At 38.4% G+C, this 12,355-nt stretch overlaps 1 protein-coding gene across 6 annotated transcripts in view; it reads right to left on the reverse strand.

Moving 5' to 3' along the window:
- Positions 1-12,355, reverse strand: part of TBC1D12 (TBC1 domain family member 12) — a 120,692-nt gene that overhangs the window by 69,741 nt on the left and 38,596 nt on the right. The window contains exon 1 of one of the 6 annotated variants that reach the window (XM_061170648.1): positions 4,767-4,902. The exons of the other annotated variants lie outside the window; for them this stretch is intronic. Within the exon in view, the coding sequence (XP_061026631.1) occupies positions 4,767-4,780 (14 nt within the window). The 5' untranslated portion in view covers positions 4,781-4,902. Of the gene's footprint in view, positions 1-4,766; positions 4,903-12,355 lie in introns of those variants that run through there. 6 annotated transcript variants of the gene reach the window in all.

The raw sequence follows: 12,355 nt of genomic DNA on the forward strand, positions 1-12,355 counted from the left end.
GACATTTCATATCTGCAGAGAGTTTGCATCTTAGTAGAAAAGACACATACATACAAGTAACTATGGAAGTCTCAATACTTTGTCTTTACCTCATTCAATCCTCAAAAATGGGTGATGGGTATACTTCCTCCATCCACTTTTATGAAGCAATGTATAGAACTTGTGCATTGGACATACGGACTTAATTTTACCACTTTATTCTCTCAGGGTTTTCCCTGAAATCGTTTCTCTTCTGCTCCACAACAACTACAAACTACTAGGTATAAAATAAATAAGATACAAGTATGTAGTGTACAGTACAGGGAATATAGCCAATATTTTATAATAACTTTATTTATTTTTTATAACTTTATTTATTTATCTACCTATTTTTGGCTGCGTCGGGTCCTGGTTGTTGCGTGCAGGCTTTCTTTAGTTGTGGCGAGAGGGGGCTACTCTTACTTGCGGTGCGTGGGCTTCTCGTTGCGGTGGCTTCTCTTGTTGTGGAGCACAGGCTCTAGGCGCGCGGGCTTCAGTAATGTGGCACACGGGCTCAGTAGTTGTGGCTCGCGGGCTCTAGAGCTCAGGTTCAGTAGTTGGGGCGCATGGGCTTAGTTGCTCCGCCACATGTGGGATCTTCCCGGACCAGGGCTCAAACCCGTGTCTCCTGCATTGGCAGGCAGATTCCTAACCACTGCGCCACCAGCGAAGCCCTATAATAACTTTAAATGGAGTATAATCTATAAAAATATCAGATCACTATGTTGTACACCTGAAATTAGTATAATACTGTAAATCAACTATACTTGAATTTAGGGGGGAAAAAACTGGCCTAACAACTATTCTGGCTCTTTTCTCCCCTCATCAAATTCCTTACAAAACATGGTAGACATAATTTTTCACATCACTCTCCATTTTCGTATCATCCCACTTCTCTCAGAAACAAAAATCAGATTCAAAGTTTACCTTCATTAAAGCTTCACAAAACAGCTACTGGTATAAGCATATGTCACTGAATTTGTTAGCTACCCCTTCTGACAGGGACTGAATTTAATGTTGTTTACATCAATAATCTGGATATCACACTTTAATAAAGAGCCTGACAAGTACAGGTAAACTACCACGAATGTATCCAAGCCCCAGTTTCTCAAGTCCCAAATCATCTGCTACACTGCTACAAGAGTCACAGTTCTAAAATGCAATCCTAAGCATGTTGCCCTTGTTTTAAAAACCCATCAAAGGTCCTATGGACTGCCACCTCTCACAGAATCAATTCAAAATGCTTAGTTCTGTCACACAAACTCCTTCATAATTTAGCCCCAACCTTTGTGCCTCGGTTTTTGACACTCTACCTCACCTGCCCTAAGGTGAGGTCATACTAATAAGTCTCTACAGTTCCAAAAGTGCTGTGCTATTTCATGTATAATTCTGCCTATGCTGTTGTATGCCTATAATGGCTTCACCCTCATTCCAATCCAAACCCTCCTCATTGGTATTAAAAAAACAACAACAAAAAAACCCCAAGCATTCATGTCTCATCTACTGTGAAGAGTTCCCTAACATCTCATCCCAAAGTTAATCACTCCTTCTTCAGTGCTGCTAAGGTACCCTTGCATTTTCTTTTATAACACAAATCAGGTAATATGGTTAAGTACTGATTTATATGACTCTCCCATCTTAAGTTTGTTAATAAAATATTTTTAATCTAATTTCCTTAATGCCTCATATATATATATATATATATATATATATATATATATATATACACACACACACACACATATATATATTAAAAAAATAGGGCTCAATAGCATCTGTTGAAAGAATAAATGGTAAGAAAATCTAAACTAACTCATAAGAATTGTATATGCTTAGCTGGGAGTGTCCAAAAACAAAAAAAGATTCAGTAGCAATCTTATGAATTGTAATTATGTAAAAGAACTGACTTGTTCTTTGTGGCTTTAAAGGGCAAATTAGGACCAGGAACATTACAAAGAGATACACTGTGCTCTGACATAAAGAAACTTCTAACAATTAATACCCTCAATAGGCTGCATTGAGGAAATTGAGCTCCTTGTTAGTGAAAAAATTGAAGCAGAGGCTAAACCACATCTATTAGGTGCCCAAACTCTCTAACAATAAAGAGGCAGAGACTTAGCGCTAGGGTTGTTGTTGTTATTTTTCTTCTGTTGACATTTTGCTCCTCTGACCTAGAAGTACTTCCTGAAATGAAGGTATACATGATAGAACCTATCTTCCAGCAGCATAGTTGAAATACCTCTCCTGACCAAGGTAACTACTGTCTTTTTTTCCACTGGGTGTTATGATGTTTCCATCAAATGGACAACTAAATCAAAAGATTTTGGTGGTCTCATATGAGCAAAAGAATCTTACCTCCTCATTAAAATGCGTAGCTAGTTGTTATTTTAATCAAGAACATTTTATAGTGGTTATCTTCTAAAATTTTTTCTTCATGCAGTATAATTCTCAATTATTTTATTAGTATAACCAATTTTGAAAGTTAATCCCTGTCCTAGTACTGTATTCTCGACAGCATTAATGTGCTTCTGGAAGTATATCACAAAGATGGACGTCACCCTCTAGTTATATGTGCAGTTATTGTGCTGGTTACCCTATATAATAACTGTCTATCAAAAGCTTTATTTTATTAGTCTTTAGATAACAAATTTTGGTGCTCAACACCCAATTAAGAATCACAACCAACCTTCTGTTTTCCAAACAACACCCAACACCCATTGGTACTAATTTTAGGTAGTACCAATGAAGTTAAAAAGTCAATTCAGCAGGGGTGGGGTGAGGAGTGTCAAGGACCATGTAAGCAAAAAAGCAACTTAAATTTTATCACTTTTCAAAAACACAGAAACTACTTATTCAATTGAGACCTTTTACTGATTTAAAACTTTAATAACTTACTTCAAAACTTAAATTTCTACACAATATATCTTCCTGATAATGAACAATTTTCTTCTCATGGGTGAGAGATTTAAATTGTTTGCTAGATTTACCATGGTGCTTGTAGGAGAAGTTTGCCTTTTAGCACTTGAACTCAAGTAAGAATACATTCTGTAAAATTGTATATTGCATTTATCTTACACTTTGATACATGTACTTTTCAATACATAAATCTATCATACTAACAACCTAAACTTTTAAAGTCTAAATTAAACCTGATATACACAACCTGTCATTAAAGAACATTTCTGTTGCACGATATAACCTGTTAAGAAGCCATGAGGGGATGGGGATATTAGGGAAGTTAAGAAGAAGAGGCACAGCAGCTATCTTTAAGAAGTTGGCAGAAACATCCACAAAGGCATTGAAGTAAGCAGAATAGAAAAATAAATACGTAAATAATCTGTGGCAATACTCTGAAGCCCACAGGCCAAAGTACAGAGCTAACTTCCAGCTAACATTTATTCTCTCCAGCAATTTTTCTCTATACAAACCTCTTCAAACTCATTCTCTAACAGTCTCTCCTCTCTCTAACAGAACCTCCACACCCTCCCAATTTTATCTTCTTTCTTACCACCTTAACTGGAATAGTACAGAAACAAAGTATTTATCTTTAGTTTTATTTTATATTCCCTGTACTGCTTTTAGAAAGCAGGTAATGAGCATTTTATGTTTTTCTAATAATGACAAAAAAAACTAATAAACTGTTATAGTCTTTGAATAACTTTTCCCTGGGACAGCAACAGAAAAGTATTTCCCGTCCTTGACTAGAAAATGACTACAAACAGTCTAGATGAAAACCAGATTTGGAAATTCTAAATAATGCCCAGTGTATGATGGGTAGTTGTATATTACAGTATTGGGGAAAATATGAGAACACAGCACAGAATTTGATTTCGAAACTATCATGTTCAGTTCCAAACTTAAAATGTTTTAATCTGTGTGAGGTTAGAGACAGGCAGAAGGAAGTATTTTTTAACCAAGAAATGTATCCCAAAGTAAAATTCATATTAAAAAGAAACTGAAAAGCAAAATTCAAAGGTAAATTAAACGCGTTACCAAGTTTACTCTCAAACTAGCTCTAAGTAGGAACGTAACTTATAGCTTGGTTTCCTAGGTAAACTTCTCTTAATTGCAGGAAAGAGCCTGCTGAAAACCCAGACAGTCACATGGTTTTTCCTCTTTCTTGTTTTGGCCACAGAAATAAGAAGTGCAAGAAAGGCTGAAGCAGCAAATTCTGGAGGGGAATAAGCCATGTACAACATGCAGGATTTTTTCTTAAAGGCATGGAGAAGAATTACAACTACCCAGCAGGAGGACAGAAAATTAATACCCTTTTTGATAAACTATAAATAAGGAGAAGTAAAGTTATGACTCCATGTTGAAGAGACCTGAGTAAGGTTTTGTGAGTTAAAGTTTTTCACAGAACATGTAAGCATGGCTATCTAAACTACATAAAATGAAAGTAAAAGACCTTTCCCACTAATAAAAAGGAAACTAAGATTTAATTAGGCAGAGACAGTTTCTTAACCTAGTGAAATTTAGCAAAATACTTCTACATTTGTTTTTATACCTGTTCTCTACTATATCTCTATTTATACTCATCAATTACATAGTACCTAAACATGACCCAATTTTAAATCAATAAAGCAATCTAAACTATAAATGTTATGTTGTACCTTCTTCCAGTTATTACCTGAGGAGACCTGCTTATCAATAATTTCAGCTGACACTTGAACAACGCAGGGACTATGGGGACCTACCCTCCTCACAGACAAAAATCCCAGTATAATTTTACAGTCTGCCCTCCTTACCTGTGGTTCTGCATCCAGGGAGTCAATCAACAGAGGACGGTGTAGGACTGTAGTATTTACTATTGAAAAAAATCCACATATAAGTGGACCCACGCAGTTCAAACCCCTGTTTTTCAAGGGTCAAATGTATTTCATTAATTCTAGTGTGGGAACCACCTGCATCAGAATCACTTGAGAATCTCTGTTAAATATCTGGATTCGTACCGGGCCCCACCCAAGACCTACTAAATCAAAAAGGGGACTCAAGGAATGTGCATTCCTAACGCCCCCCCACAGCCCACACCATAGGTGATTTTTAACACTAACGTTTAATGATTACCGTCCTAGGGTCTAAGCAACTAGCAACCACCACTCCCTGGGGACAACATTTAGTGTAGCTAACAGGGTTCCTAGGAATAAATAAGCCACCTCAGAAAGGATTGGCTTTCCCTTTCTGAATAATACATTCATAGATGGGTAACAGCTGTATCACCTCAAAATCTCCAAATGTTTTCACTTTTCCTCAAAGCTTTCCTGCCACAAAATACTAAGTATGAAATGTATGAGTAAGCCAAGTTAAACATTTCATGAATTTAAACTTACAAAGTTGTCTCTGCCTGTCGTAAAAGTTCCTTAATACAATAAAAGATGCAAACATTTTTAATCTTTCTCAACATTCCCTCCTTTCAGTTTCTTCTCAGATCTGCTTTTTAGGCAAAGCTTCACTACTTCTGGAAATTTTATATCACTACACCAGAGTCCATTTTGACACCCATCCGATCCCAATACAAATTATTTTAAAATCTGCTACACAAACTGTGCAATGTTTCTTCAGGGAGTACACAAAAAATTCATTCCAGTCTCTCCCTTTCTTTAAACCAGTTGATTTCAGTGATGAAGTTGGGGAAGGGACTGTGGAGGTCTTCTGTGGTATGAATAACATTAGAATCCTCACTATATACCAAATAATAAATACAAGGCCCTTAGTATATTATCTTATTTAATCCTCATGACAATCCCATGAGATAGGTATCACTATTACCCCCATTTTATGGATGAGTTGCCTAAGGTCCAGAGAGGTCAAGTAACTTGTCCATAATTACACAGCTAGTAAGCTTATTCAAAGCCAGGCAGTCCAACTCCACAACCAGCATCTTTAACCACTACAATATATCCTACAGTTTGAAGATGCCACCTGCCAAAAGCAAGTCCCCTGAGTCCAACTAAGTAGGGGTTGTAGATTCTGGAGAATCCAATTTTTTTTTAATGTGCTTTTAGGTGATTTTGAAGTACAACAAAGGCTAGGAACAGTCCTCCAAAGTGGAACACTGGCAAACTTTGAGAAATAACTCATGGTCTGGAAGTTAAAAGTCTCAAATTCCAGTTCATTGATTAACTAGAATTTACTTATTACCCTATTCCTACTCCAAAGAAATTTTAAAGAAAAAAAAAATCTAGAATTTTCTAAAGAAAAAATTGAGAGCTACTGGTCTGTCCTCTCTGCATATGGGAAACTAAACAAAGATCACTGATGTTTAGCATGATTACTCTGAGGCAGAGTTAGACCTTTACCGAAGAAAATGTTCAAGGTAGAATCTAGAGTTGAAGGGGGTATTTCTATCTCTGGCAACCTTCTCATTTTACAGATGAAAAAACATGCTGTTTTTTTAAGCATCCTCTTTAACTTGGTTCACATTTGTAGTATTTAGCCAACAAATATTTGAGGTGTACAACAGTGAGTGCAAGAGAATTGTGCAATATCACAGTGTATTGGAGCTGAAAGGGACTCTGAATCTCCTAATTTCACAGATGGGTAAACTGAAGTCTAGAAATTTAATGATTTGCCCAAGATCACACAATTATTTAACGGTAGAAGAAAAAACACTACCTAGGACAAAAGCCAAGTTTCTTATTTCTCAAGACAATAGTATTTTCACTACACCAAAAGCTATGTTTTTGTTCATAAACTTCTTATAATTCACAGAAATCAATGTATTAGCTCCAAACCCTGGCAATCATATCTATGTCTAGTTCTGATTTTTTTTAATTAATTAACTATCTGACTCTGGGCAAATGAGTATAAAATAAAAAAATAAACCTTATCCTTTAGGTCACAGGAATATTTCAAAAATCAAAAAAAACTTATAGGGCTTCCCTGGTGGCACAGTGGTTAAGAATCTGCCTGCCAATGCAGGGTACATGGGTTCGAGCCCTGGTCCGGGAAGATCCCACATGCCGTGGAGCAACTAAGCCGGTGCGCCACAACTACTGAGCCTGCGCTCTAGAGCCCGTGAGCCACAACTACTGAGCCCACGTGCCACAACTACTGAAGCCCACGTGCCTAGAGCTTGTGCTCCACAACAAGAGAAGCCACTGCAATGAGAAGCCCACGCTCCGCAAGGAAGAGTAGCCCCCGCTCGCAGCAACTAGAGAAAGCCCGCGTGCAGCAACAAAGACGCAACGCAGCCAAAAATAAATAAATAAAATTAAAAAAAAAAAAAACTTATATAACAAATAGTTACTGGTTGTTAAATCTAGTAAATGTTGCTCCAAATAGTCTGAACTGAAAAGCTTTAAAAACCATTGCTCTAGATCACCTGAAGAACAACTCATTACCATGTCTAACTCATTTCCAATACTAAATTAATACCACCTTACTAGGTGATGGCTAGCAAATAAAAGTTGTGACAAATGTACCACAGTTATGTGATGCTGCCAACAGGGGAACTAGGTGAGGGGTATGCCAGAACTCTCTGTGGTACTTTTGCAACTTTTCTGTAAATATAAAACTATTCTTGGGACTTCTCTGGTGGTGCAGTGGTTAAGAATCCGCCTGCCAATGCAGGGGACACGGGTTCGAGCCCTGGTCCGGGAAGATCCCACATGCCACAGAGCAACTAAGCCTGTGTGCCCCAACTACTAAGCCTGCGCTCTAGAGCCCGCAAACCACAACTACTGAGCCCACGTGCCACAACTACTGAAGCCCGTGCTCCGCAACAAGAGAAGCCACCACAATAAGAAGCCTGTGCACCGCAATGAAGAGTAGCCCCCGCTCGCTGCAACTAGAGAAAGCCTGTGTGCAGCAATGAAGACCCAAAGCAGCCAAAAATAAATAAACCAATTAATTAATTAAATTATATTTAAAAAAAAACTATTCTTAAACAAAAAGTATTTTAAAAAATAAAAAGTAAATCTCTATGCCCATTTTGAACAGTTCAGAAAATTTCTACCGAACAAGTTAACTCCAAGTTAATATTAGAACAATAGCCTGCTTCGCTTATTGGGGCTTAGTGTTAAAATGTTAATTTAGCTTAGCACTTCAAAATAATATGTTTGGGGACTTCCCTGGTGGCGCAGTGGTTAAGAATCCGCCTGCCAATATAATATGTTTGGGGACTTCCCTGGTGGCGCAGTGGTTAAGAATCCGCCTGCCAACGCAGGGGACACCGGTTCGAGCCCTAGTCTGGGAGGATCTCACATGCCGCAGAGCAGCTAAGCCCGTGCGCCACAACTACTGAGCCTGCGCTCTAGAGCCCACGAGCCACAACTACTGAAGCCCGCGCGCCTAGAGCCCGTGCTCCGCAACAAGAAGCCACCGCAATGAGAAGCCCGCGCACCGCAACAAAGAGTAGCCCCCGCTCGCCGCAACTAGAGAAAGCCCGCGCGCAGCAATGAAGACCCAGCGCAGCCAAAAATAAATAAATTAATTAATTAAAAACAAAAACAAAAAACAAAATAATATGCTTGGGCGATTAAAACTAACTTAGTCCCCCAAAATTGGAGTTTCCCAGTACTTTCTAGCTCATTTATATTCAGATGGTCACATCTCTAACCATGAAGTCCTTGAACCAATGCTGGATTGCCAATTGTTTAGTATAGATATCTAGGGTCTTGCGGTTGGTTGGTTTCTTTAAGAAAATACTGGATCTGAGAGGGGAAAAAGGGTCAGAAACAGAGGAAAGATACAAAAGACTCTTCAGCCATTAGCTCCTCAATCTAATATTATAACGGGTAGCTTCACAACACTAAAATCCTAAAGGACCCTTATGTTTATTCTAGAGCAACTGATTACACATTCTTTCCAGCTTTTCTAAAATTTTAAACACTGTAATTATATTAATATAGTTATTAATATATAAGTAATGTCCAAGAGAGTTTCATTAGCGAGACAAATACTTTAGTCTTTATTTTTACAATCTCTTGTAGTAACAAAAATTTAATGTTTACAGCAAGATATTTCTTCATTCTCCTTATAATCATACCACACCTGTTTTAAAGAACTGCTTGTTTTGGGGAGCTATAAAAATCTCTTAAAACTTATCAGAAGTTTGATATTTTGCCTTTTCTTTATTGAGATGTTAAAGAAGGGAGTTTTTGAGAAACTGGTCTTAAAACTGTAGTTAAACAAATAAAGGAGCCCTATCTGACGGAGGTCAATGATGGCTCAGGTGAATAATTTCATCAACTAGTGTTCACCAACTAAATTCTGAGTAGGAGAGAAAATTTCGTTGTTTCTGAGAAGCTTAAGAAAAATTATAACTTAGAAAGTTTTTATTCTCAATATCATAACAAAAAGTATATTCTCAACAATTTTCATATTGGGGAGATTGGAGACTGCCTATATATGAAAAGAAATCACTAAATGAGCCTTTCTAGTCTTCCCTGCTCAGCTACTCATAATAAAAAGAGCTCCGTGAAAATAATTTTGTGCAACAATGTTTAGGAAGTTTCAGAGTCCATAATTACCGGGAAAGCTACATGAATCTCTATGTTCCAGAATCTATAAAATCAATCTATAAAGGTCTATATAGATTCCACAATCTATAAAGTCTATCTTTTCAGATAAAAGAAAAAAAACCTTCAGTATTTTTTCCCCTACCTTAGCAATGCCCTTTTAAGCCACTGAATTCTTATGATTCATCTTGAAAATTTTGTAAAAAACTATCAACACTACCAGGAGACACAGATAGATACTTGCGTGTTTCTAAACAACAGTAACTCTGCCAGTGCAATCCAAACAAGCCTCAAAAGTATTAAACAGCTTTTAAAAAATTTTTATTTTATATTAGAATATAGTTGATTAACAATGTTGTGTTAGTTTCAGGTACAGCAAAGTGATTTAGTTATACACATACATGTATCTACCCTTTTTCAAATTCTTTTCCTATTTAGGTTACTACAGAATATTGAACAGATTTCCCTATGCTATACAGCAGGTCCTTGTTGGTTATCTATTTTAAATATAGCAGAGTGTACTTGTCAATCCCAAACTCCCAATCTATCTATTTAAAAGGTTTTTAAAAATACACCTATTAAGAGTGTATCGACTTAAAGAATAAACCACTCTAGCCTGAAAACAATTAAGACATGAATTTGCTTAAAGGACACATGAAAATGGTTTAAAGCTACTTCACTTTCAAAACAGAGTAATAAACAGATCCTTGGGCTTCCCTGGTGGCGCAGTGGTTGAGAATCTGCCTGCCAATGCAGGGGACACGGGTTCGAGCCCTGGTCTGGGAAGATCCCACATGCCGCGGAGCAACTGGGCCCGTGAGCCACAACTACTGAGCCTGCGCGTCTGGAGCCTGTGCTCCGCAACAAGAGAGGCCACGATAGTGAGAGGCCCGCGCACCGCGATGAAGAGTGGCCCCCACTCGCCGCAACTAGAGAAAGCCCTAGCACAGAAACAAAGACCCAACACAGCTAAAAATAAATAAATTAATTAATTAAAAAAAAAAAACAGATCTTTGAGAAACAAAGGCTAGCCTGAAAACACAAGAGATTTGCTTTTTAGCTTTCATCTTCTCACTGCTAAGTTGGTGACAGTGGCAGTAGTGGTACTCACCTAGCATTTCAAAACTTTTATAGACAGGAAAGGGCCAAGGATCTAAAGGAATGTTACTTCTAGGGCTCCCGTAATCAAGTCACCATAAACACAGAGAGATGCCCGTGTGAAGCTAGGGCAAGCCCCCAACAGGGACTGAAATAGAACTCACCTCATCTAGAAGGGAGGGCAAGCAGGAGATGATGAGAGCTGTCCCATCCTGGACCAAATTCCTTTTTCTCCTACATGATTTCTACCCTACTCAATGAAGCTCCTGTCAATGATGTGTCTTGATTGAACATATTTTTGTAGTAATAGATATGCTGCTATAAAATGCTCCCCTCTCTTTACTTGTAAAAGGTTAAAACAAACATGAAACTATTCTTTCAAACTATTTCTGTTATAGATTTTTTGCCCAGTTAAGAGAAAGAGAGGAAGTGGAAAGGAGAAGGGAATGATGGAGATAATCAGGCGGGAAAGAAAAGAGTCACAGGTGAACAGAAGTTATAATCAAATTCCTGGACTGAAAATCAGAAATCCTGGTTTCTAATCCCAGCTCTGCTATTAGCTAACTAAACTACTCTCTTTAGACAGTGAGATTCCTCACCAAAAAATGAAGTGAGGGAAGGGGCTGCACCAAGAACAGGAATACATCCTAGAACAAGCTATCCCCAAAGGAAGGCCTCATCTGGGTTTCAGAATTGAGAATGACAACTGTGCACAGGAAGAAAAAACACTCTTAGGTTGTAGGGACAAGGGAAATTTCTGATTATTCTCTTCGGGGATGGACGATTTGTTCAAAATTACACTACCTAGAGAAGAGTAAAAACGGAGAGTCCATGCAAATTGTCACTTCAACACAATCTGAATGGGATTCTTCATACTAGCAGTAGGTACTGTAGATTCAGAAATGAACATCACAGTCTCTGCCTTTAAGGTGTTCAGAATCCAGTTAAGGATTTGACTAAATGCTAAGAGAAAAATTATGCCTCTGTCTGATTCTGCTCTTTCCCAAGAATGTTAAATGAAGGAAGCAATGATGCTTAGAATCTTGACATTCAGATCTCAAAAATGAAGCTTACAGAAATTAACTTCAGGGGATCTAAGTTTACTGATTTCCTACCCAGTGCTCTGCTACACGTGAAAAGTATATCATATGAATGTCAACTACCATGCTAATTAAAGTCCTATCAGTCTACAGGTTAAAGAAATTTTCTAAATTATATAAAAATTCCTGCCTACTGTCAATATGAAAGCCTTTTATAACAGATTTGCCTTGTTATTATTTGAATATTGCAATACATATATAATGTATCTGTCTTCAAACTTAATCCCCACTAGCCTGCACTCCACCTCCAAGTCAGGGACCATTGCTCAAACCATCTCTATTCCCAATGGGTGGCACAGAGCAAGTACTCTGGGTATACTGGTTGAATTAGTGCTCTCCACAGCCCCTTTCAGGTGTAAAACTGCCTGAAAGGGCTTCCCTGGTGGCACAGTGGCTAAGAACCCGCCTGCCATTGCAGGGGACACGGGTTCGAGCCCTGGTCTGGGAAGATCCCACATGCCGCGGAGCAACTAAGTCCGTGTGCCACAACTACTGAGCCTGCGCTCTACAGCCCGTGAGCCACAACTACTGAGCTCGAGTGCCACAACTACTGAAGCCTGTGCGCCTAGAGCCCATGCTCCACAGCAAGAGAAGCCACCGCAATGAGAAGCCCACGCACCTCAACCAAGAGTAGCCCCCGCTCACGGCAACTAGAGAAAGTCCCTGCGCAGTAACAAA

This window comes from Eubalaena glacialis, chromosome 1 (assembly GCF_028564815.1).
Source record: "Eubalaena glacialis isolate mEubGla1 chromosome 1, mEubGla1.1.hap2.+ XY, whole genome shotgun sequence".
In the NCBI taxonomy this organism is placed as follows: domain Eukaryota; kingdom Metazoa; phylum Chordata; class Mammalia; order Artiodactyla; family Balaenidae; genus Eubalaena; species Eubalaena glacialis.